Source organism: Carya illinoinensis, chromosome 8 (genome assembly GCF_018687715.1).
Source record: "Carya illinoinensis cultivar Pawnee chromosome 8, C.illinoinensisPawnee_v1, whole genome shotgun sequence".
NCBI lineage: Eukaryota > Viridiplantae > Streptophyta > Magnoliopsida > Fagales > Juglandaceae > Carya > Carya illinoinensis.
This window is the reverse complement of record NC_056759.1, coordinates 28,091,985-28,118,972: the sequence shown is the minus strand read 5'-3', so window position 1 is coordinate 28,118,972 and position 26,988 is coordinate 28,091,985. Positions and strand designations below refer to the sequence as shown.

General features: G+C 37.1%; 2 protein-coding genes across 2 annotated transcripts; one reads left to right on the top strand and one right to left on the bottom strand.

The window, feature by feature from the left end:
• Positions 1-464: 464 nt before the first annotated feature.
• On the top strand, positions 465-1,829 carry LOC122274572. The gene has a single exon (XM_043083600.1). The coding sequence runs from the start codon at positions 558-560 to the stop codon at positions 1,827-1,829; it is 1,272 nt and encodes a 423-aa protein (XP_042939534.1). The 5' UTR covers positions 465-557.
• A 325-nt stretch (positions 1,830-2,154) lies between these two features.
• Positions 2,155-6,822, bottom strand: LOC122274571 (glutathione S-transferase T3-like). Its single transcript, XM_043083599.1, has 5 exons — positions 6,713-6,822; positions 6,524-6,580; positions 3,640-3,704; positions 2,822-3,243; positions 2,155-2,730 (listed from the first exon to the last, which is right to left on the bottom strand). The coding sequence occupies exons 1-5, from the start codon at positions 6,820-6,822 to the stop codon at positions 2,155-2,157; spliced, it is 1,230 nt and encodes a 409-aa protein (XP_042939533.1).
• Between the last annotated feature and the right edge of the window lie 20,166 nt (positions 6,823-26,988).

Genomic DNA, 26,988 nt, shown 5'->3' with positions numbered 1-26,988 from the left:
TTAAACTTTTTATTAAATTTTAATTCTAATTGTAATTTGAATATGATTATATTAAATATTATGGTTGTATTAAAGTTTATTGTTGTATTAAAATTTATGATTGTATTATTGTTGTATTAAAATTTATGGTTGTATTATTGTTATATTAATATAATATGGTTGTACTATTGTTATATTAAAGTTTATGGTTGTATTATTGTTATATTAAAGTTTATGGTTGTATAATTGATGTATTAAAATTTATAACGGCTATATTTTTCCAACGGCTATATTTTTTAACAGGTATATTATTCATGTATTATTTTTTTTAACGGCTATATTTTCCAACGGCTATATTTTTTAACGGGTATATTATTAATGTATTATTTTTTTTAACGGCTATATTTTCCAACGGCTATATTTTTTAACGGTTATATTTTATCAACGGTTATATTTTTTAACGGCTATAATTCTCCAACGGTTATATACTTTTACTATAAAATATAACATTTCTTCAACAATTTCATTCACTTCAACTCAAGTATCTCTTTGAAACCTTTTATTCTCATTTTCTCTCAATGGATCGTTCTCTTTTTCACAAAATGACACTTATTGATTCAGATTCTGACGAAGAATTTGAGATAGCGAGACAACTTGTTTTGGAAGGAGAAGGATCAAGCTCACGTGGTTCTTCTAAAAATACATGTAGATTCATAAGGCGCGATCGATTGCAAGCCCACCAAAATCTATTTCGCGACTATTTTGCTGATCCTCCAATCTATCCTCACAAATATTTTCGAAGGAGGTTCCGGATGAGTCGTCCTCTATTTCTTCGTATCCAAGCTGCAGTAGAAGCCCATGAACCTTATTTTGTCCAAAGACGAGATAGTTCTGGAAGGCTTGGTTTTTCTTCCCTTCAAAAAATAACAGTTGCTCTAAGGATGCTTGCATATGGTGTCGCGGCTGATTTTATGGATGAATATTTGAAGATTGGAGAGACTACTGCATTAAGAAGCCTAAAGATGTTTGTCAAAGCTGTTGTTTCAATTTTTTCTGAAGAGTACTTAAGAAAACCCAACAATGATGACATTGTTAGATTACTAGCAGTTGGTGAGAAACGTGGATTTCCAGGTATGTTAGGGAGCATCGATTGTATGCATTGGAAGTGGAAGAACTGCCCAACTGCTTGGCATGGTATGTATTCTGGTCATATCCATGAACCAACAATTATTTTAGAAGCAGTGGCTTCTTATGATCTATGGATTTGGCATGCCTTTTTTGGGTTGCCGGGGTCTCATAATGATATAAATATTCTTGATAGATCATTTATATTTTCTGACCTTGCTCAAGGGCGTACTCCGACTGTTAATTACACTATTAATGGTCATAACTATGCAATGAGGTACTATCTTGCTGATGGAATTTATCCGCAATGGGCAACATTTGTTAAAACTATCTCAGCTCCACAAGGAAACAAGAAAAAATATTTTGCTGCAGCCCAAGAGTCTGCACGGAAGGATGTGGAGCGTGCTTTTGGTGTGCTTCAAGCACGATTTGCTATAATTCGTGGACCTGCACGGTTTTTCCACATTGAAACACTCAATGAAATTATGATGGCATGCATAATTTTACATAATATGATCATTGAAGATGAACGGGCTGACAATGGAGAAGAAGAGTTCGAATATGATCAGTTGCCAGAAACATATAATGATCCAGTGTCAACCGGCCCTACACCTGAATTTAGCGAATTCATTCAACGTCATCATGCTCTTAGGGATAGAAGAATCCATTCTCAACTCCAAACAGATCTCGTCGAGCACTTATGGCAACAATATAGTGCCGCATAAGACATGGTTGTATTTACAAGTCTTGTTGTATTAAATTTCTTGTTGTATTAAGTTTATGGTTGTATTAAGTTTATGGTTATATTAAATTTCTTGTTGTATTAAGTGTATGGTTGTATTAAATTTCTTGTTGCATTAAATTACTCCATAATGATCAATATGAAGTGATTAATCTAACAAACATAAATATGAATTTACTCCATAACCTTAATACAACCATAAAACTTAATACAAGAAAATAAAATTATCGTCCAAACATAAATATAACATTACTCCATAATGGTCAAGCCAAAGTGATCTTTCTAACAAACATAAACAAAAAATACAGCTAGTTTTTCCCAGCACGACTTGCAAGTATTTCCATTTGTCGTTGAAGATAATATTGTTGTAGCATTGGAGGCATGGCACTTGTATTTAATGTCATAATTCTTTCATCTTCTTTCTTTTCTTCAAGACGTGTTTTCACTTGTTGAAGTAGCACCTTCTCTTTTTGAATACGTAATTCGTCTTGCTTAAGACTCACTTCCTCTTGCCTAAGACACAACATTTTATTGTCATGATCACGTGCTTCTTGCATTAGCACAAGTTTACTCTTTCTAATTTCCGCCATCTCATTTAGTACCACAAGAGAGTCAGAGTTTGTCATTTCTTTTCTCTTTCGTTTCTCTTTTTCTGCTTTACGACCTATTGGTCGTTCCAAATTTGAAGATGCAACATGAAAATCCTCATCTTCGCCTAGATTTATTGAATTTGGTGTCGAATCATGTGAACTTGGTTTCTTCTTCGGCTTCACCATGTCCATATGTTCCACCCACTTTGGATGGAATCTTAACACCCGCCAACAATGATCAAAGTTAAAAGACTTCTTCTCTAACTCCAAGAACATTACCTTTGCCTTCCCAATCTACATACATAAAGGACCATGGTTCTAAATAAATAAGATTTAAAAAAAAAATAGCATGTTAAAAAATAAGATTAAAAGGTGCAAAACATACCTTGTCTTGCTCGTTAAACCCACTTGGATGCATTCCTTCGACTTGAGCCAAGTAACCACAAAACTTATTTGTAGCTTGTTGAATCGTCGACCACCGATTCATTAGAGATGTGTAGTTGCGTAAACGGTCAAATTTCTTGTTTTCCTCAAAATACTTATGAATTCTTTTCCATAGCATCGTGTGCTTTTGATCTTTTCCTTGTACCGCATCTAAGGAAGTTTCAAGCCATCCCTCCACAAGCAACAAATCTTCCTCATTACTAAAATTATTACCCCGTTGTATTTTTCGTCCACTCGGTTCAATTTCAATAACCTCAACTTGGGGTGGAGACAATTCTTGTTCATTTGTAGCACTCATCAAAGAATCATTGTTATTTAGAAGATTTGTAAAGTAAGCATCACGGTGAGTGGATGGATCCATTCCTAAACAAGAGATATGAAAAATATAAACTAATGGATGAAAAAAAAATATTGTCTAATTCGGTTTCATCACAAGAAAAATATAAACTTGTCTAATGCATCACAATACATCACAATGCATAATTCGGTTTATATTTAATATGTTTAATATCAACTACTGAATTTATGGTTGTCTAATTCGGTTTTTAATACATCAAAATATCAACTACTGAATTTATGGTTGTCTAATTCGGTTTCATCACAATACACCAAAATCAAATAAGTTCAAACATCAAAAATTAAATTTCTCAATCCGGTCCGGTAGTCGATTCCAGAAAATGCATAACAAAAAAAAAAAAAAAAAAAAAAAGAAAAAACTAAGCAAAACAGAGGAGAACTGGCCGATGGATTGGGATTTACCGTCCGATGCTGCTAGTGTCAACCGTCCGGTGCTGCCCTTCACCAGAGAGTCGTCCGGTGCTGCCCTTCACCAGAAATCACACAAAAAAAATTAAAAACAGAGGAGACCCAACAATGGAGGCATGGGATTCGGCGGCTTACCGGCGGTGCGTCCGTTCGGTGCTGCAGCTGGGAGACGATGGAGTCCGTCCGGTGCTGCTCAAGCTCTCGTTCGGTGCTGCGGTTGCTCTTCCTTCGGTGCTGCAGACGCTGGAGCTGGGAGGCAGTTCGGGAGGGACTTCCGGCCACCGAAATTGAGATTTCCAGGTTAGTTTTTGTGTTGCAATTGTGTGTTTTGGGGAAGGAGATGAAAGGGGATCTAGTGGGTTTTGGTGAAGGAGATGAAAGGAGGGAAAGAGCCGAAATTGGTCTACGCGGGATTGTTCGGTGCAGCGGGGAGGGAAGAATATTTTACATTAAAAATATTATTTAGCTAGTGAATTTGACTCAATAAATTTAGCTAGTGAAAAGGTTGGAGGCTAAATTTACTGTGGATTTGTTGAGTCCATTGTAGATGCTTTTTTCACATTTTAGCTATTCTTTAGCTATTATTTAGCTTTGTTGAGGCCACTACAAATGCTCTTAGACATATGGACCTAGAAAAAGTGCTTGAAATTAATGTGCAAATCCTTTCTTTTTCTCTTTTTTATTTTTGGGCTAGAGAGAGAGAGAGTAGAGCATAGCAGAGATGGAATATGACCTTGGATTTATTTGTTGTCGTTTTGCAGTTACAAACCTCCTAAATGTCCAAATTTGAGGAGCAACTATTTCAGTTTATGTTACAAGGATGTAGGCTGCTGTAACAATTGTTTTTTGTGACTGTTGAAGAAAGCTAAATTATTTTTTAGATAATTAATAGTACTTGTGTATATCTATTTACATATTAATATTTTATTCAAAATTTTGATATCAAACATACTTGCTTCTTTATGTATAATCAGGAGTTACCACACTACAAATATTTCAAGTGGGCAAATGGTAGTGAATACAAACAGAAAGCTCTTGTAAAGAGAGAAGAAGAATTGTTAAAGAGGGAGGAAGAACTTCAAAAGAGAGAAGCACGCACACTTCGTTCTTGTTTTCTAATATCCCTAGTTATTTACTTGTATTTAATATGCTTGAAGTAAAGACAACTTTATTTTTGTGTTTGATAGGAACTTAGGGTTTGTAAGTCGAGGCTTTGTTGTTATGTATTGGAGACTTTATTTGCGATTGGTGATCTTCAATCCTGAGACTTTATTGTGCTTTAATGTGCCACTTCTTTTTAACAAAGTATGTATCTGCATGAAATGAACTTGCCAATAAATTAGAGGTTTATGGATTGCCAATAAATTAGAGGTTTGTGGATTGCCAATAAATTACAAGTTTATGGATTGTCAATAAATTACAGGTTTATGGAATTAAATTCTAAACTTTCCAACATTGTGATGGCAGGCAGACATGCTGCATGCCTGCCTGTCATTTTTATGAAAGAGAAAGAAATACTTCCATTTTGGCCATCTAGATTTTGTTTGATCTTTAATATATCCACATCCAGATGTATATATGTAATTAATTTATACTCAATACATTAATCCATTGATAAAAATAAATAAAACAAATATCATTCCTATAAATTGAGCACTTGGATACAAAGTCAACTTTACACAAATAGAGTACTTGGATACAAAATGTAGGCTCAAATACTAGGATACAAAACGTGAGCTTAATTTTTATATCTATATGCACAAGGGAATCTTCTCATGCTCCAATGAAATACTGGCATGACACCCAAAACAATATTCTTTTGTTGTACCTGATACGATAAATAAAACTAGAGTTAGATGTTTGCAAAACAAAAAAAACCACCCCCAACACACAAATTTCAACAAACCACCAACAACATAGGTTTACTCTAACAAACCACCAACACATAACATACTCCAACAAACCACCAACAACATATGATTGTTTACTCCAACAAATAGCCAACACACAACATAATCCAACAAACCACAACCAACATACACCATAATAATGGGTTGGAAACTGTTGCTAAGAGAATATATTTGGCTGCATTCCATCTACCACCTCTGGTTGTGTTCCATCCATTCCTAGTTGCATTTATGAATGTAATAGCAAATAAAGTAAGACCCATATAAAAACATACAAATACAATGAGCTCTTCAAAGTGGTAATTGTACATTTTCTTGTGTCCCTATCACTAGAGTTTGTACACTTTCTTATGTCCCCATCACTTGTTGTTGTACACTTTCTTGAGCCACCATTATGGGAGTTTGTATGTTTTCTTGTGTCATCATTATTGATTGGTTGAGTTGGTTTCCATTGCTTTCCAATAGTTCGTTGTCTAATCCACTCCTCAAATAACATAAAAAATATTTATAATTTTTAAAACGAGTTGAAATGGTACCTTATTATCAAATACTTTTTTTATGGGTAAAAAGGTACGTTATTATCAAATACTCAAAGAAAAACATTAGGTAATAATGACAATAACTTAAAAACTAACAAGCACTCACCAATCTACTTTTTCCTATATCTTTTTTTCTTTTTAGCAGCCTTAGTTTTTATTTTCTTCACATGTTCCTCCATCATCGACATTCTCCTCTTACATGGAGGTCTTCCCTTGCCTCTAAAAACATGGGGACTTAGCACCTTTTTAGAACTTCCTTCCGTGATTGCATTCACATTACTAACTCCAATATTGGAATCCATGTAGTGGGGCTTCGAGGTGCGGTATATCTCATTCATCGCATACAACTTTGATACCATATCCTTAGTATGCCCATTGCATGACACTGCATTTGTTATTACCTCATAACAAATTTTCAATAGAAGTTTATACCTTTCAGTTTCAGGCCTCTGATCAACAATGTCATAACTGCTCGGAATAATAGTATACCTGCATTTTATGTCAGTTCTCCACTAGTCTAATACATACTTTTCTGGCAACCCACGAACTTTCCTTGTTGGAAATGTGGTAAAAATATGTTTACATATTATCCATCGCATTTGAAATAACATGCAAACACACCTCGCCTCACACTCGGCCTTATTAAAGTAAATAGTATAAGTAACATCATTGATGAAATCTTCAGCCTTAACTTCATCATCGACCAAGCAAGTTGCTATTACCCCATACATTTTTTTAGAAATGACAATGACAATGACAATATATTATTCCCATTATCTCTTGTTGAACGTCCCTAAATTTTGCATTTGTATACACCTTTTGAAACTTCTTCTCAAGAGCCAAGTGTGATATGCAAGGAACAGTGAAGTTAAATGAATGAAAATCTACTTGGTTTTTGTTCTCAATTTTTTTCTTCAAGGCATTGTCAAACTGATCAACAAACTCTTAAAAGCCTGCACCCCAAAGGATTGACTGTCCATGATGGTTTACACTCACGAAAGGTGCAAATGACATTCCATACCTATTTGTTAAGTATGTGGTATCGAATATTACAACATCTCCAAAGTAAATGTATGCCCCCTACTACGAGCGTCTACCCAAAATACATTCCTCATCTTATCTTCATCATCCAATTCCATGAGGCTGAAAAAACCATCATTCTTCAATTGCATCCTTCCAACATATTCAAATAGTGCTTGAGCACCACCTTTACTAAGGTGTAGGTGTTTTGCCTTATCAATAATAGTTACAACAATATTTTTTTCCAAAAGGTAGGTTCTCAAACCCACTGGTCTCAGTCACAAGAGCATAGAAACTCTTATTCAATCATATGCCAGCTTGATCATTTGTATCCAGCACCCTCCTAACAGACTCATTAACTTCTCTATTGCATTTGAAGAACTTGGATTTTTTTGGACTGAGCGCATGATTGTGTGTGTTAAAGACTGATTTGACACACAGTTTCCCATCCTTCAACAACACATTCATCCTTACCTTGCAATCTGTCTTGCTTGTGGGTCAAGGCTTAAAGACGTTTGACGTCCTATTCCGTGCCTTGCCACCACAAGCACATCCCAAAGTGATATATTTGATAGTCTCATCCTTCTTCCTTCTACTCCTTTGTGTCATTACTCAAAAACCACATCATTTTCCATAATGTTTATAGTAAGTCATCAACTCATTCTCTGATTCAAAGTACATTCCTATCTTTGGCTTCTCTGTGATATCACCCCCATCAGTAGGATCCACATGAAGTGATCCAAAACTGCCAGCTTCTTTGGTATCAACAGTATTACCTAACGAGGTAGTACACTGCGCTTCAACTTCTATCGAGTCTAGTGTGGTCTCACTAATTTCTTCAACAGAGTTACTTTGCAACATGTGAAACCGCCATCACATAACCTTGCCAGCACATGGATCTGGTTTGGCATTCGTCAGAGGAACGACTACTACACTAGAACTGGCAGCTACACCAGAACTGGCAACTATACTAGAACTAATAGCTACACTAGAACTAACACTGTTTGCAGAACTACACATGGGAGCGAAAGTAGACATGGCAGCAGAAGTATCCACTATAGCAAAAGTAGAGTATGGGTGTTATTGCAACTTTTCAAAAACAAAAATTTAAAAATAAATAATTAGACCAAATATTCAAGTTCATAAAATTAAAACACATAAAGTACTTTACCATCCAATGATCACCTGGTTGCTCTATGAATATGAGTATGCAATTGGAGGAGGTCCCATCATTGGAATGGAAGAATTATACAAGGTAGCAAAACTACTCAAGGTAGCAGTGATTGACATAGCAGCAGAAATAGAGTTCCATGGGTGTTGCTCCAATTTTTTTAAAAAATTAAAAATAAATAATTAGACCAAATATTAAAGTTCATAAAATTAAAGCACATGAACTACTTTACCATCCAACAATTACCTAGTTACTACATGGATAAGGGTATGCAATTGAAGGAGGTCCCATCATTGGTATGGCGGAACTATACAAAGTAGCAAAACTACTCAAGGCAGCAGTACTTGACATGGCAACAAAAGTAGAGTTTCATGGGTGTGGGTTGGCACTTGGAGGAGGCATAAAAGGTGGTAACCAAGTAGGAGGCATTAGACTATAGTAACTTGGCATGTAGTTTGAAAAGTCTGGATAAAGTGGTATTGAGCCATCCTAACATATGGGAGCATAATGTTAATCAACCTAGATGGATAGTGACTACATATATAATATACACATGCCAATTGTGTGTGTTGTTTACAATAACTAGGTTGATGGATTAGTGAGAGGAGGTGTTATGGGGGATGCATCTTCTTTCCCTTTCTCCATCTTCACAATTCCAAATAGAAGTTGAAATATTTACTAAATGTTTGAAATGTCTACTGTCGTGTCTCTTAAGAAAAAGATCATCTAAATTACATTAAAATAGATAGTCGATCTAAAATATATAGAAAAGAAAAGTTCAACAGTATTTCGAGCTATATAAGAGAGAAAATGCCAAATATAACATAAAAGTTGAATGTGCTAACATTATTATAAAATAATAATGCCAGATATAACATAAAATGTTACATCCAAACTTAAAAAGACTTAGATTCTTTTTTATATATAGATTATAAAATATAAATTATTTTTTTGTGATGGCTGAATAGATGAACTAAATGTATATGTTTTGTGTTCAACACAATGTGTATATGGAAGTTGAAGCAGGCAACCTAACCAATACCTACAACAAAGTTCTTAAATTCATAAAATTATTTTATGTGTGTATTTATCCCTCACTATCATAAGGTTTGCAGAAACATGCATTGGTCCATTCACATGAGTTGAACCCTCTTCCTTAACCTTTTCAATTGTTTTCTCCACCCACCCTTGTGACGCCCCGACTCCCACGTATAGAAACGCAGGAGTCGCGACGTCGAGATGATCACCCAAAATTTTCCCAAAAATGGTTATTTTTCCAATGTACGCCAAATATCTCATTTGACCCAAAATAAGCCATTAAATACCATCCGTCATTTTCCTAGAAAATGGCCCAAACATAAACCACAATTTTTCCAGAAAATGATTCTAGTATCCTTTTAATCATAATCCGCCATTTTCTCAAAAAATGGCCAAACATATCCATTTATCAAATCATTGTAGGTGGGAATCGCAGGCGGGACTTTTACCATCCCTACTTACCACCATACGTACATTTCCTTATTCCTCTATTTTAATCTATCATAGCACTGTAGGCGAGAATCATAAGTGGGACTCTACCACCATCCTTACAGTTCCTTATTCATCTCTTTCAATCGATCAGAGCACTATTGGCGGGAATCAAAGGCGAGACTCTACTACCATCCCTGTTTACCACCATCTATACCGCTTGCACCATAGGTGGGAATCAAGGCAGGACTACCACCATCCCTGCTTACCGTCATTCCTACAATCCCTTTTTCCTCTCTTTCCATCCTTTCAAATTCATTCATTTCAAACATACCCAAAATCCTTTTTCACATGAAAATCCAATTTTCATTTACAACACATGAATATGCATGCAATAATGCAATGAAAATTATAACACCAACCACAATATAAAAAACCAAACATAATTCAATTCAATAAACAAACCCATCCTCCAATCCAACCCGACCCCCATGCTCCTTGAACTCAAAGTGTAGCACACCCAAGTAAACTGTAGAAAATATGTTAGTACAAAAATATATTCAAATCTCAAAAAGTTTTTTGGAAAATTACTTACAGTGGTGAAATATAACTTTCGGAGAATCAAGGTGGTGCTAAAGGTGGTGGCGCAGTGGTGGATCAGTGTTTTCAAGGGATGGCCATGGTCACAAAGTGGGAAAAATCGAAGGGGGGCTGCAATAGGCTTGGGTTGGTCACATAGAAACTTATGAAGGTCGATGGAGTTGATGATGGTGGCTAGTAGCCGTGGGTGGCGGCGCATAGAGGAGATCAACCAACTTGGAGGAAGAGAGGCCATGAGAGAGTGAGGGAGAGTGAGAGAAGGTAGAGGCTCAACTGGGGGTGGGAAGGCTAGGGGAGACTCACCAGGGAGAGGGGGAGCTAATGGTGGTAGTGCGGTGGGCAGGCGATGACGGACAGCGGCGGAAGAGAAGAAAAACCGTGGGTCATGGTGGGCTTCGTGGGAGTGAAAGGCGGAAAGTTAGGTGGAGGATGATGGTTGGCAAGATAGGAAGCTGTTATGGTGGTGGTGGCATCGTTGGACGTTGCAGTGAGTATATAGCTCGGTCTGGCTATACATGGCCAGGAGAGAGAGAGAGGGGGTGTGGGGGTGGTGACTGGGTTGGGTGAGGTCGCTAAAGGGTGGGGGAGGTCTTGGGCTTGGTAGTGTCGCCAGACAATGGTCGTGTGCGGTGCTGTGAAGGAGAGAGAGACACAAGGGAGGGTGAGGGAGAGAGATGTCGTGCGCAGGCTGGGGAGGAAAAGGGAGAAGGAGGAAAAGGGAGAAAGAAAAAAGAAAAAAAATGAAAAAGAAAAAATGAATGGAAAGAAATAAGATCTAGTCTTTTCATCTTGTGGATTCAACAAAAATGTTTTAAAACGATAACTTAAATTAAAAACATAGTAACTAATAAAATAAAATAGTAAATCCAATAATAAAATAATTTAAAATAAATGGCAATTTAAATAATAAATAATAATTAATAACAAGAAAGACATATTGAAATAAATTTTACAACTAAAAAAATCATAAAATAGTATAACAAAACTCGTATAAATTTTAAAACAAGAAGACCAATAATAAAATAAAATAAATAAATATTTAATTAAAATACACGTAAATACGGGATATCACACACTCACACACGAAAATATTTATTACTTTTTTGACATTTTGATGTTGGATCTTTGAGTTGAAGTCTCCCACACGCACACACATACGTATATATTTAGTTACAATAATGTTTAATTTGTAGTATTTTTGGTTTTAGTAGAGGCCTAATGTCCACCTCCAGAGATCTCTCACATTTTCTTTTACGTTCTATAAATAGACATGTTCTCTAAAGTTTCACCAAAAGCAAGAAAAGAATAAAGAAATAATAGAGGCTTCACTGAAGGCAAGAAAAGAACACAAAAAAATTGGCAACTTTTGTAAAATATGTAAAACAGAAACAGAGAAAAAGGAAGAGAAGGAAACAGAGAATAGGAAGAGAATGAATTGAATTACTTGAATTGATATTGCTTTACATTACATCTATTTATATACACGTATTGGCATTGTAAGCTATCTGATTTTACTATATCAGATACAAGAAAAACAAGAAATGTAACTAACTTATTACATCAACTAACTTAACTGTCATATAACAGTTTCTTTATTTGATTTTAGCATTTTTGCTTCACATGATTTTAACTCTAATGCTTCAATTTGTTCTTGGATATTCCAACACCCCCCCTCAAGAGGGGAATGGATATTTATCATTCCCATCTTGCGGACTAAATGATGAAAAGTAAGAGAACCAAGTGGTTTAGTTAATATGTCTACCAGCTGATGTTTAGAAGGAATATGGATGATCTTGATCAATCCTTCTTGTAATTTTTCTCGAACCAGATGGCAATCTAGCTGGATGTGTTTTGTCCTCTCATGTTGAACAGGATTTGATGCAATTTCAGAAGCTGGTTTGCTGTCAGTGTAAAGCAAAACAGCTTGTGGATGGGGAATATGTAAGTCAGCCAGTAGATACATTAACCATTGAATTTCACATGTAGTAGAGGCTAGAGCTCTGTATTCAGACTCAGCTGAGGATCGACTAACAGTTGGTTGTTTCTTTGACTTCCATGAGATGAGAGAATCTCCAATAAACACTGTGAAACCAGTGACACTTCTTCTAGTATCAATACATCCACCCCAGTCACTGTCTGAATAAGCTTTTAAATGAAGATGAGAATCTGCAGATAAGAAAATGCCTTGTCCTGGTGTTGCTTTAATGTACCTGAGAACCCTTTCAGCAGCTTGAAGGTGCTTGGTACTCGGTTTAGCCATGAATTGGCTTAATGCTTGTACTGAATAAGATAGGTCAGGTCTGGTTATAGTAAGGTATAGTAGATGGCCAACAAGTCTTCTATATAATGCAGGATCTGGCAGAGGAGGAGATGAATCATTGACACTCAATTTTAGGGTAGATTCCATAGGAAAAGCTATAGGTTTGCATCCTGAAAATTCACTGTCTTTCAAGATGTCTAAAGCATACTTGCGTTGGCACAAAGAGATGCCTTTAGCTGATCTAGCCATTTCAATCCCCAAAAAATACTTGAGTTCCCCCAAATCTTTTATTGTAAAAGAATCATGTAGAAACTGTTTAACAGTAACTATATCATCAAGATTATTAGATGCAATGATGACATCATCAACATAAATCAAGAGTGCCACAAAACTAGTTGAATTGTGTCTGATGAACAAAGAAGAATCAGATTTTGCTTGAGTGAAGCCAAACTGTAGCAAGGATGAAGACAACTTAGAAAACCATTGTCTTGAGGCTTGTTTGAGACCATAGAGACTCTTTTTGAGTTTGCAAACTCTAGGATCAGTTGGTGAGGAGTACCCTGGTGGTAACTGCATGTAGACCTCTTCATTCAAGTCTCCATGAAGAAAAGCATTGTTTACATCAAGTTGATATAAATGCCAATGCTTAATTGTAGCAATTGATAACAAAGTGCGTACTGTTGTCATTTTAGCCACAGGGGAGAATGTATCAAAAAAATCAAGGCCTTCTTGTTGAGTGTACCCCTTTGCCACTAATCTAGCTTTGTATCTTTCAATTGTACCATCAGCTTTGTATTTAACACAATAAACCCACTTACATCCTATTGCAGTCTTATTTGGAGGTAGAATTGTAAGTTCCCAAGTTTTATTTAATTCAAGAGTTTTAATTTCTTCTGACATGGCAGTTTGCCATTGAGGATGTGAGCTAGCTTGTTTGAAAGTTTTAGGTTCAAAGGTAGAAGATATAGTAGAAATGAAAGCTTTATGTTTAGGAGACAATTTTGTAGTGGAAAGAAAATGTGCAATAGAATATGGCTTACCAGGAGAAGGAAGATAGCAATGGAAAGATTCCTGAGATGTTGAAGCAGGCTTGACCATATTACCACAATAGAAATTCTGCAAGTATAGGGGAGGATTCCTTATTCTTTCAGATCTTCTGGGATTTATTTGAGAGATAGAAGGTATTGAAATCTGAGAGCTGGAAGGTGAATTTGAAGGTGAATGTGAAGGTGAGACAGGAGGTGAATTGGAAGATGCTAGAATAGGAGAAGGTGAGACAGAAGGTACTGTAATTGCAGAAGGTATTGCAATGTCAGAGGGTGAATAGTAGGTATTATATGTTTAGAATTTGAAATAGGAGGGACTGTATTGTCAGAATTTGAAATGAAAGGTGTTGCAATATCAGGAGATGAGATTGAAGGCACTGCAATATCAGGAGATGAAATGGGAGGTACTGTGAAATCATATGGTGAAGGAAAATCAGGAAATATAAAAGGTGTATGATTGGTGTTTGGTATAGAAGGAAAGATAGTTTCATGAAATACAACATTCCTGGAAATGAAGATTTTAAGAGTAAGGAGGTCAAGTACCTTATATCCTTTGATATTAGGTGGATATCCAAGGAATAGACATTTTGAGGCTCTAGGTTGAAATTTTTCTCGACTATTTTGAATTGTGCTAGCAAAACATAAACAACCAAAGACTTTGAGGTAGTTGTATGCAGGTGGTTTTTGAAAAAGAAGAGCATAAGGTGTATTATTTCCTAATACAGATGATGGAGTTCGATTAATGAGGTGTGTGGCAGTTAACACACATTCACTCCAATATGATAAAGGTAATTTTGACTGGAAAAGGAGAGCTCTAGCTACATTTAACAGATGCTGGTGTTTTCTTTCAACTCTACCATTTTGCTCAGGAGTTTCTACACAAGATAGTTGATGGATCATGCCATATTTTTGATAAAGATTAGGCATGTTGAATTCTTGGCCATTATCTGTTCTAAGTGTCTGAATTTGAGTATTAAATTGGGTTTGAACATAAGCAATGAAATTGATGAGTAAGGATCTGGTTTCTGATTTTGTTTTCATAAGATAAAGCCAAGTGAAATGTGTATGATCATCCACAATTGTAAGGAAAAACTTGTAACCAGAATGTGAAAGAATTGAGAAGGGACCCCAGATGTCACAATGCACTAATTGAAAAGCTTTATTTGCATTGCTTTGTGATATAGGGAAAGACAATTTCTTTTGTCGAGCTAGGGGACAAATCTCACAGACATGATTGTGAGATGATTTTATACAAGGATTAAGAGAGCTAATGATTTTGAATCTGGCAGGAGAAGGATGTCCCAACCGAGAATGCCATATGTCAGGACTGATGGAAGAGGTGTTGGCCAAAAAAGAGTTGGTTGAGTCATGTAATGTCTGCTGTGTGTTATGAGGAAAAATAAGGTGGTATAGGCCAACTCTAACTTCAGCAAGCCCAATCATCTTCCATTTGTTGATATCCTGCAAGACACATTTAGATTGAAAAAGAAACAAGGCAATAGAGTTTTCTTTAGTCAATCTTGAAGCAGAGATAAGATTGATATGAAAAGAAGGGATGTAAACAGCATTGTGTAGCACTAAATCAGAAGAAAGTTTGACAGTTCCTGTAAAACTAATAGGAACAAGTTGACCATTTGGTAAATGGACTGAAGATGGTTTGGTGGGTATTTTTATTGAAGTAAAGAAGTGGGGAGAATAGATCATATGATCTATTGCTCCACTGTCTAGTATCCATGGAGAATTATTGTTCAAAGAATTAACAGTTGAACAAGCAGTGAAATGATTACCTGATGTGGAGGCAGTATTGACTGCAGAATTATAATTGATAGGTGAAGTAGACAAGCTATTGGCAAGGGTGATCAGATTTTGTATTTGCTCTTGAGAAAAAGGCAAGTTTGGGATATTTGAATTTTGCTCCAGAGAAGATGCAATGTTTGCATTGGGCAATCGTGTTGAATTGAATCTTTTTCCTCGAGGGCCTTTCCATCCTGGTGGATAACCTATGATCTGAAAGCACTTGTCTGCAAGATGTCTAGAAAAACCACAATGGGAACAAGTGATTTCAGATTTTCCTTTGAGTTTGTTGAACTTGGAAATATTGGGATAAGCTTGTCTTGGTGGTTGTGTAGCAGCCATAGCATGAGAATCAAGAGGAAGCCCTACTGCATTTGTCAAAGATCTTTGGCTTTCTTGTAGCAGCAAAGAAAAGACCTTCCCCATTGATGGTAAAGTAGAAAGAAGCAGTTGACTTCGAATGGCTGAATAAGAATCATGTAAACCAACCAAGAACTTCATCACATAGTCTGCTTGTTGGCGATCAGCAAGATTCTTTAAGATGGCACAAGTACAAGTGTTCATAATTCCACAAGTACATTTAAGGAGAGCGCGATAGCTAATGTATTCATCCCATAAAGTTTTGAAATCACTAAAATACTCAGTGATTGAGTTTGAGCCTTGAGAAATAGAGCTTAAAGACTTCTCTAATGTAAAAACTCGTGGGCCATCACTTCAAAGATATCTAACTTTTAGTTCATCCCAAATGTCAGATGCAGTGTTAAAATAGAGAAGACTTCCTCGAAGTTCCTTTGCAATTGAGTTCATCAACCAAGACAAAACAAGATTGTTTGCTCGCAGCCAAGCAACATGAAGTTTTGTGTTATCAGGACTGGGTTGAGGCAAACTTCCATCAATAAAAGCAAGTTTGTTCTTTACAGAAAGAGCAATCGAGATTGATCTATTCCAAGCAACATAATTTGCACCATTGAAAAAATCAGAAACAAGAAGAGCTCCAGGATTGTCACTGGGATGGAGATAGTAAGGGCTGGATGAATCATCAGATGGATTCATTGAAGATGAAGATGAAAAGGAAGCTGCCATATTAGCAGAGGATTCCATAGCAACAAAGAAAGCAGCAAGAAAGCTAAAAGATAGATCAAGAATTTGGTCAAGAGAGCAGCGGAAAGTTGATACTCGATGATACCATGTAAAATATGTAAAACAGAAACAGAGAAAAAGGAAGAGAAGGAAACAGAGAATAGGAAGAGAATGAATTGAATTACTTGAATTGATATTGCTTTACATCACATCTATTTATATACACGTATTGGCATTGTAAGCTATCTAATTTTACTATATCAGATACAAGAAAAACAAGAAATGTAACTAACTTATTACATCAACTAACTTAACTGTCATATAACAGTTTCTTTATTTGATTTTAGCATTTTTGCTTCACATGATTTTAACTCTAATGCTTCAATTTGTTCTTGGATATTCCAACAACTTTTACCAAGAAAGAAATGAGCTGGGGAGACTCAAATTGCGAGCCAAGTGTTTTCTTGGTTTTCTGTAGAACTTTGGAACCCTATACGATCATTTTCTCTAGTTTTCTTTTTCATTGTTTTTTAAAATAAAACACACCACATCAACGCGGTGTACAGAAACTTTGTCCGTACACCTGTACGTAGTGGGATTGTTTAACTTTTCCTCTTTTTTAAACGCTAGTGCATGTATTATATTTTAGCTAAAGGCTCTATTAGCCTTTTATTACTTCTGCAAGGCTAAAAGCCTACCGCATTCATATGTTGGTTTTTAAGAGAATGCAAAGCTACCACATCCTGAAAAGGTGCAAAGGATTATAAAATAATATATTGTCTGCTTATCATGGGCACGCCAGCAATTTTGAACCTTTTTTTGGGCCTTTTCAGCTTGGGCATACTTGTCTCACAATGGCTTAAGTGTAATAAACAAAATTTTATATTGAGCCTCAAATACCACGATTGCTCATATGAGCATGTCTGTATATATATCCTCGTGTGACAAAGCCAATGATTTAATTGGTTATGTTCCCGAATATTGTAGGACTAATCATGATAAATTGTTAGATATGATAGGGATTTAAAAAATAAAAAAATAAAAAAATTGGAGCTCATTGCTTACGGAGTGTAACTTTACTAAGTTTCATACATATAATTAATTTACCCTATTGGTAAATATTTATTTGGCTGAATACTTGGGACAATAAAGAAAATTGTTAAATACCTTGTATTTGGTGGCTTGGTTATATCCTTTCGATAGCTAGTCATCTTAAGTTATTGTATTTAATTATTTTGCTCTATTGTGCGAAAGGTTCCATTATGTATTACGGACCCTAGCATAAATTTGAGATGAGATTTGTGTTTAGATGTCCATTGTGTATTATGGACCCTAGCATAAATTTGAAATGAAACTCGTGTTTAAGTGTCCATTATGTACTACGACACTAGCATAAATTTGAGATACATATTTTAATATTTTGAGGAATGAGGATAATTTAGATTGCAATTTCATATGTTAATTACTTTCCTTTGTGATGTCTCAGCTTTTGGGAATCTTGGATTGTCTCTTCAATTATCTGCCATCAAAACACTAACGGGGACTAATTATGAGGATTGACATGAGTCCCTCACTATTAGATTGACAATTATGAATCTAGACTTAGCCTTAAGGACCGAGATACCCGCCAAGCGTACTGATGAAAGCTCTATTGAGGAGAAAACTCATTATGAGTGTTGGGAGCACTCAAATAGGACCCGTCTTATGATAATGAGGCACACCATCGACGAGTCTAACAGGCAAAGCATTCGCCAAACTAATAATGCCAAAGATTTTCTTGATGCTATTGGGAAGAAGTTTACAAAGTTTGAAAAATTAGAGAAGGGAACCCTCATGAAGTTGCTTACTACCTTGACTTATGATGGCATCAGTGGAGTTCGTGAGCATATTATGAAGCTTACTCATTTTTTTATTAAGCAAAGAGAAATGAAAGTTGAGTTGACAGATAGTTTTCTAGTGTGGCAAGTGCTTGAATCTCTGCCATCTTAGTTTGATGCTCTCAAGACCACAAACAACGCTCAAAGAGATAAATGGAACTTGAGTGAGATGACTGCTATAGTCTCTTAAGAGGGAGAAGTGATAAAAAAAAAAAGGGGGCAGTTTCAGGCTGCATTTGTTATGACTCAAGACTTCAGAAATTTCAAGAAATGATTTTCTAATAGCAAAAACAACAATAAGCCATATAAGGTGAAAAAAGGTTGGAAAGCCCACTCGACAAGCTAGCTTGGGTACTTCTTCTAATCATAAGATGGAAGGTTTTAAAGGAAAATGTACTTTTTGTGACATGTTTGGACAAAAGAGGGCAAATTGCAAGAGATTTACAGCTTGGTTAGAGAAAAAAGGTACACATATGACACTAATGTGCTTTGAGTCTAATATGATTGATGTTCCCTCTGATACTTGGTGGTTAGATACTAGTGCAACAATTCACATTATAAATTATTTTTAGGAATTAAGAAGCATCAGAAAGCTGAGTGATGGGGAGTTGATGGTGATTATGGGAAATGGCGTGAAGGTTAAAGTTGAATACATTGGAACAATCAGACTTCTTTTGACTTCTAGGAAGTTTTTGGACCTAAAAGGCACTGCTTTTGTACCTTCCATAAGGAGGAATCTTATTTCTATTTCTCTTTTGGACCAATGTGGTTACAGTTTTGTATTTGCAAATAAAAAGGTTTCGATACATTATGATTCTGTTGTGGTTGGTTCTGATGTTTTGTGTGATGGTTTATATAAAATTGACTTGATACACATTTTGACTCATTGTTCTTCTAATATACATGTTGTAAATGCTGCAATTGGCTCTAAATGAAGTAAAGTCAATGAAACATCTTCCATGCTATGGCACAAACGATTGGGTCACATTTTCAAACCTAGAATGGAAAGGTTGGTCAAAAATCGTGTCCTTGTTAATTTAGATTTTTCTGATTTTGATACATGTGTTGATTGTATTAAAAGAAAGCTAACTGCTAAAGTGAGAAGGCAAAAGATTGGTATAAGAGATAATGTTTTGGATTTGATACACATTGATGTATGTGGTCCCATCACCCCTGCTGCCTTGGGGAATTATAAGTACTTCATCACCTTTATTGATGATCATTCTCGTTATGGTCACATTGAGCTCATTCGTGAAAAGTCTGAATTATTGGAAGCCTTTAAAATTTTCAAGGCTATTGTTGAGCTTCAGAAAGATAGATGTATTAAAGCCATAAGATCTTATAGAGGTGGAGAGTATTATGAAAGATATGATGAAACTGGGCAAAATGCAAGACCATTTGCAAAATTCTTGCAAGCATGTGAGATTGAGGCCCAATATACTGTGACGCCCCCAACTCCCACGGGTCACGCACCTCAACAGCAAGTGCTAAGTGTGTGCACATGCAACACGTGTAAAACAAAAGATGCAACGGATAAGTTAAAGTCACTCAACTAAGTACCAAAATTGTTAAAATACAAATTTGCTTAAACACAAGCGTACCATAAATATTACAGTTATCCAGTAAAACATAATAAAAGCATAACGCAAGAGTAAAAAGCAGGAAACAAATCCCGATATATGAGCAAGTGACACCCAATCACTCCTTTGGCAGAACTGCATCTTCAGGTTCAACCTCCTCATCATCTGCATCAAAGTCTACGGTACCATGTACCGTAGATAAGTAATAATCCAAACAACCCATGAGATAAAACAAATAGATGCAACCAACAACATGCATGCATATGATGGGTTATGCATGAGACCCAAACAACATCATTTTCTTAGAAACTAAATATTTTCCAACACACGCCAAAATCTCATTTTGACCCAAAACATTCCATAAAACATAACCGCCATTTTTCTAGAAAACGACCCCCCTAAAAAATTCAGTATTTTCCTAGAAAATGGTCCACATAAATCCAATTTATCAAAACCCACCATTTTTCTAGAAAATGACTCATTATCCAATTTTACCATATGCACCATGATCTCCCATAGGGATCATCCACATATCCTGGCTCTTATCACCGCACAACAGGTAACGACCATGCATGTGACTTCATAACAAGTGATAACCAACTCCGCACCCAGCATGTACCTTGACCAGGCATCCTCTAGCCCTTGCTAGTAGAGGGGTTACGAAGTTAGCACTGCAGCGTTATCGTCTTGTCCGAGCCTGTTGTCGCCCAGCGACAACCCAGGGACGTCACCAGTATATTCCGCTCCTGAGTGACTAGAGGAGCTCCACCGAGATAAACCTCATCTCGGCTTAGGGTCATGATACACATGGACTCAAAAATCATTTTTCACATGAAAATCCAGTTGCCAAATATCCACATGAACATGTATGCAATTATGCGACAACTTAATTTTCAGTTACAAACATGAACATACGTGCAATTGCAATCTACATAACACGATACGAATAATCAACAGCCAACAAAATGCCAACATAAACCAAATCACACAACAATTCTATCCTCCAATCCAACCGACCCCCTTACTCCTCGGACTCAGCCCGGCACAACCAACCAATTCACAGTAAATAAAAGTTAGTGCAAAAATATAATTAAATCTCAAAATTTCTTTGGAAAAATACTTATAACACTATAATATAATTTTCAGAGGATTACAGAGGTGCAAGAGGCGGCGGCAAGGCAACGTCACAATGCAAAATGCACTATGCCATGGGTCTTAGAATATCCAAATTTGAATGGAGACAGACGAAGACTAGGGAAGGCTTGGGTAGGGCTTAGGGGTGTTGGTGAAGTTAAAGGTAGTGGTGGCTGGCCATGGGTGGCGGCGTAAAGGGCGGTCGAAAGCCAAAAATGCCAAATTGCAAAGTGAAATGGTTAGGCTTTACTGGTGGCTGATCTGGGCTAGAAAAGTGTGGTTTGGATTGTTGGAGGGCCAGTGATGAAGTTGTGAAAGAATGGTAGTCAATGGTGGAATGGCGCGAGCTTAAGGAAGCCGTGGCTTCCAGCCGTGCCTGGGGCTAACGGCGGCATTGGAAGGGCTAAGAACAGAGGGAGAAAGTCGCCAGCATTGGAAGGGCTGAGAATGGAAGCCTGGGGACAACTAATGATGTTCATTTAAGGAGATCACATAGAACATGTAGACCTGCAAGGCTGCAATCTCTGATCTATATGATCTATTTGCAAGAGCATGAGTTTAGTGTTGGAACATCCACTGATCCGGCTTCTTTCCAATAGGACATTGATAATCCTCAGTCTTCACATTGAGTAGAGGCTATGCATGATGAGATGAGGTCTAGGTGTCAAAATTATGTACGGGATTTGGTCGAGTTACCGAATGGTTGCAAACCAATAGGTTGCAAATGGGTCTTCAAAACCAAACATGATTCTAGTGTTAAAGTAAAGAAGTACAAGGCTAGACTCATTGCTAAAGGCTTTAGCCAAAGAGAGGGCATTGACTATAATGATATGTTTTCACCAATGTTTACCAAAGACTCATTTTTGATAATCATGGCACTTGTAGCTCATTTTGAGTCGAAGCTACATCAAATGGAGGTCAAAATAGTTTTTCTTGATGGGCATTTGTCTGAAGAAGTGTATATGAAGCAACCAAATGGCTTTTAGGTGAATAATAAGGAACATATGGTGTGCAAACTAAAGAAGTCAATTTATAGGCTTAAACAAGTGTTAAGGCAATGGTACTTGAAGTTCGATAAGATTGTTACCTCTTGTGGTTTTAAAGAAAATATGGTTGATCAATGTAGATAACTGAAGGTCATTGGAAGCAAATATATCTTTCTCATGGTTTACATGGATGATATATTACTCGCAACTAATGAAATTGAGCTTTTACTTGAGACTAAGTGTATGTTGTCTTCTCATTTTGATATGAAGGATCTTGGTGAGGCGTCATATATATTAGATATACAAATTTTCCGTGGTAGAGCTAATAGTGTTCTTGGATTATCTCAAAAATCCTATATTGATTGTGTTTTGCATAGGTTTAATATGCAATCGTGCTCTTCTAGAAAAGCACCTGTTGTGAAAGGTGATACACTTAGTAAGTCTCAATGTCCCCAGAATGACGATGAGAGGATTCAAATGTAAGCAATTCCATATGCATCAGTTGTTGGTAGTTTGATGTATACTCACGTATGTACAAGAGCAGATATTGCTTACGTTATGGGTGTTCTTGATAGATGCCTAACCAATCTAGGTTTGAGTCACTGGAAATCTGCAAAGAAAGTATTGAAATATTTGCAAGGCACTAAAGATTATATGCTGACATTTCAGTGATTCGACGTTCTTGATGTTGTTGGATATCCTGATGCTGATTATGCAAGATGCCTAGATGACAGGAGATTTACTTCAAGATATATTTTTATGATGGCAGGAGGAGCTATTTATGGAAAAGTGTCAAACAGACACTTACTGCCTCTTCAACTATGGAGGCTGAGTATGTGGCTTGTTATCAGGCTACATGTCAGGCTATATGGTTAAGGAATTATATCTCTGGGTTGGTTATTGTGAATACCATTGAAAAGCCAATGACAAATACTTTATGATAACTCTGTGGCTATTTCTCTCTCTCAGAACACAAGAAGCTCTTCACGTTCCAAGCATATTTCTATAAAATATTTTTTTGTTCAAGAGAAAGTAGTAGAATCTCTTATTTCTATGGAGTACATCCCCAAAATTCTTATGTTGGCTGATCCACTAACTAAGGGTTTGGTTCCAAGAGTGTTTCAAGAGCATGTGACTCATATGAGGTTGTTAGAGTCTTCTATTCTATTAAGTTAGTGGGAGATGTATCTTTGTATTTATTGTGAGCACTTGGTTGCTATATTTCATTATGCATATATTTTGTGTTAATTATGAGATCTTTTGTGTTTGAACGTGAGACACTATGAAATAGTCTCATTGGGCTTCATTTGAGAATCTAGCATATTATTTGTTTGGATATCGTGATTGTAGGTACTTGTTGTGTCGTGCATCCTATCAGTGTACTCATAACTTGTGGCTTGCAAATGCACTTGACCTAGATTATGTTCTTTGAATGCAAGTTCATATTCAATTTATGTGTGGATGACTTTGCTATCCAAGTGGGCGTTTGTTATATATATATATATATATATATATTTATAACAACAGACTCATCTTCATTTCATTGAGAGTAAAAATTCAGAGTTACAAATTGGCTTCATGCCAAACAATTTGGGAAACTACTGTGTTAAACTCTCTACTGACATGTTGGAACTCTCTACAACTGTTAAACTGTTAAAAACTCTACAACTCGTGCTAATTTTTTCATGCCATCAACTACTGTGTTAAGCCCTCTACTGACATGTTGGAACCTCACACTTGGCATCTGTTTTGACAATTCCTGGATGGAGGAGATTAGGTTACCTGTGGGAGCCATGGATTCCCCTACTGCAACTATGGCATTGACACTTAATAAGGAATTAGTCTCCACAATTAAGTCATTGATGCCCATCAAGACACAAAGTTGAAGGCCCCCCAGGATAGCAAGAAGCTCTACCTCCATAGGATCAGAGAACTCAGGTTCTTTGCTGCAAGCTGCCATTACTACTTTCCCTTTCCCATCTCTCAAAATGACTCCTATGCTTGTCCTGCACTGCTCCTGAAACATGGCTTCATTTGTATTGAGTTTTAGGGCCCCAGTAGGAGGAGGTCTCCAACCAATGTTCCTTACCACTTGCTGCTGACAACCAAGTTGGACTGCTTCTGTTTCCTTTAGCATGGAAAATGCATGATTTACAGCATGTTGTGGATGCTAGAGATGTCCCTCTAATCAGAACTGGTTTCTTCTAAACCAGAAAGACTAGGCCAAGCGAAAGAACTTTTCCAGGTCCCTTACAAGCCCTTCTTTTTTCACTCTCATAGCTAATTCCATGAAGTTTGTGGGGTCCCCATCCAATTGTAGATAGTTGAATGCTTTTTTCCAGTACGGTAAGATGGATAGGCAGAATATTAGTGCATGACTCGTGTCCTCCTTGCTCCCTTGACAAAGTCTACAGGTGTCCTAGACTACCACCTTTCTCACCAGTAAGTTCCTCATAGTTGGCAGCCCATGTTTGCATGCTCTCCATGAGAACACTCTGACCCTATTAGGAATAGATAGCTTCCATAAGTGCTTCCATAAACTCTGTTGGGACTTGAAGTTTGAGCATTCCCCTTCGGGCATGTGAATCTTCAAGGACAAAAACAGCTTGTAGGCACTCTTCACTGTGTATACACCTGAGCTTTCATGAAGCAGACTTGCTTATCTTCTCTATGGCCAGGTCCTAATGGTAGCCTTAGCACTTCAGTAGCTTCACGAGGGGGAAGAATTCTTCTTACTAAACCAACGTCCCACCACTTTGTATCCTTATCAATAAGCTGTGAAACAAATTGATAGTTTTGCAAACTAGCCTGGGCTTGAGGCAGGGAGACATGGTTTTGGCTAGGTAGCCATATATCAAACCAGATATTGATAAACCTTCCATTTCCTACCCTTCACCTGCATCCCTTCAACAATAGACCTTTTGACTCCAAAATCCCTATCCAAGCATACGAAAGTGCATGCCCCAAATGAGCTTCTTGGAATTTTGAGTTGGGGAAGTACCTAGCCTTGTACACCTGATGGAGGAGGGATGATGTCTCATTCATGATCCTCCATGCTTTCTTTGCCAAAAGTGCCATGTTAAAACTTTGGAGGTCCTTGAAACCCATACCCCCCTGAGACTTGGCAGAACACATCTTGGACTAGCTAACCAATCTAATTTTGTTGTCCTCTTTCCTTTGGCCCTAGCAAAACTTGGCCATCATGTTTTCAAATCTTTGCATAAACTTGGGGGTAGTTTGAAACAGCTCATCGAGTATGAGGGGATTGATAATGCCACTGCCTTAATCAGCACCTCCTTGCCCCTTTGCGATAGTAACCTCTCCTTCCAACCTTGTATTTTCTTCCATAATTTGTGCTTTACATCCAGGAAAGCCCATCCTTTGGATCGACCCACCACTGATGGGAGTTCAAGGTACTTCTCATAGTGTTGGACTTGCTGCACCCCCCAAAAGGCCATGATAGCTTGTTGCAGCTGAGGGTCAACATTGGCACTAAACACCATTGCTGACTTTTCCTTATTAACCTTCAGGATTGAGGCTTGTTCATACTCTTTTAGGATTTGATGGATGTGTGCATTTGTTTGCATAGTAGCCCTACAAAAGAACAAACTATCATCTGCAAATAGGAGGTTGTTGATCCTTGGGCTACCTCTACAGATTTTGATTCCCTCCACCAACTTGTTCTCTTCAGCTTCTTTCAACATGGCCACCAATCCTTCGGTGCATAGAAGGAAAAGATAAGGGGATAGGGCCCTTTGGGCTTCCATTTATAAGAATTAAGTAAGACATTGACTTCACACATCACATTACCAACTTTCTCCATTGCTCATTGAATCCTATCTTTCCCATAATGGTATCAAGGAAACCCCATTCCAGTCTATCGTACGCTTTGCTCATATCTAGTTTGAGGGACATGTACCTTTTCTTACCTTTCCTCTTCTGTCTCAAATAATGAACTAGCTCATAAGCTAGTAGAAAATTATCTATTATTAACCTTCCAGGCACAAAAGCTAATTGGGATATGGAAATTACTTGTGGTAGGATGTTTTTGAGCCTGTTTGAGAGGACTTTTGCAATCAGCTTGTAGGCTACATTGCACAAACTGATTGGTTTGAAGTCAGCCACTTCTTCAGGCTTGTTCTTCTTAGGAATCAAGGCTATGTAGGTATGGTTCAGTGCAGAGGGAAAAGCCCCCTCATTGAGAAGTACTGCTTTAGAGACATCCCTCCCAACCAAAGCCCAGTATTTCTGATAGAATAGGGGGGGCATGTCGTCTGGTCCAGGGGCTTTGGAGGGGTCCATTTGGTTGAGGGCTTGGAAGACCTCTTTTGCTGTAAATTTCTGCTTCAATACTTCATTCATCTCAGCTGTTACACGACCTTGCAGATTGTCCAAGAACCCCAACTCTCCTTGGTGACCTGAGGTTGTGAAGATGGTTTGGAAGTAATCCATTATAATTTTGTGCCTTTCCTCTCCCACTTGCCAAATGTTACTACCATCCTTTATTTCCTTAATTAGGTTCCTCTTCTGTCTTTGGGAGGTTTTTCTATGAAAAAACCTTGTGTTTTTATCCCCCTCCTTTAGCCATAGGGCCTTTGATCTTTGTCTCCACATGATTTCATCTCTCTTAAGCCATTTTTGCATCTCAGCCTTAGCTAGTCTGTGATCTTCTGGTCTTGAGCAATTTGGGTCCACCTGGTAGAGAAAGTTCATCCTGTCACGGGCCCTAGCAATATTCCTCTTTACATGACCAAAACTGCTTTTATTCCACTACTGAAGCCTTTCTCCACAACTCCTAATTTTCTGCATAATCAAAGAGAGGTTCTTTTCTCCACTCAACATGTCTCAAGAGGATGTTACCACCTGTTTACATTCTTCTAAG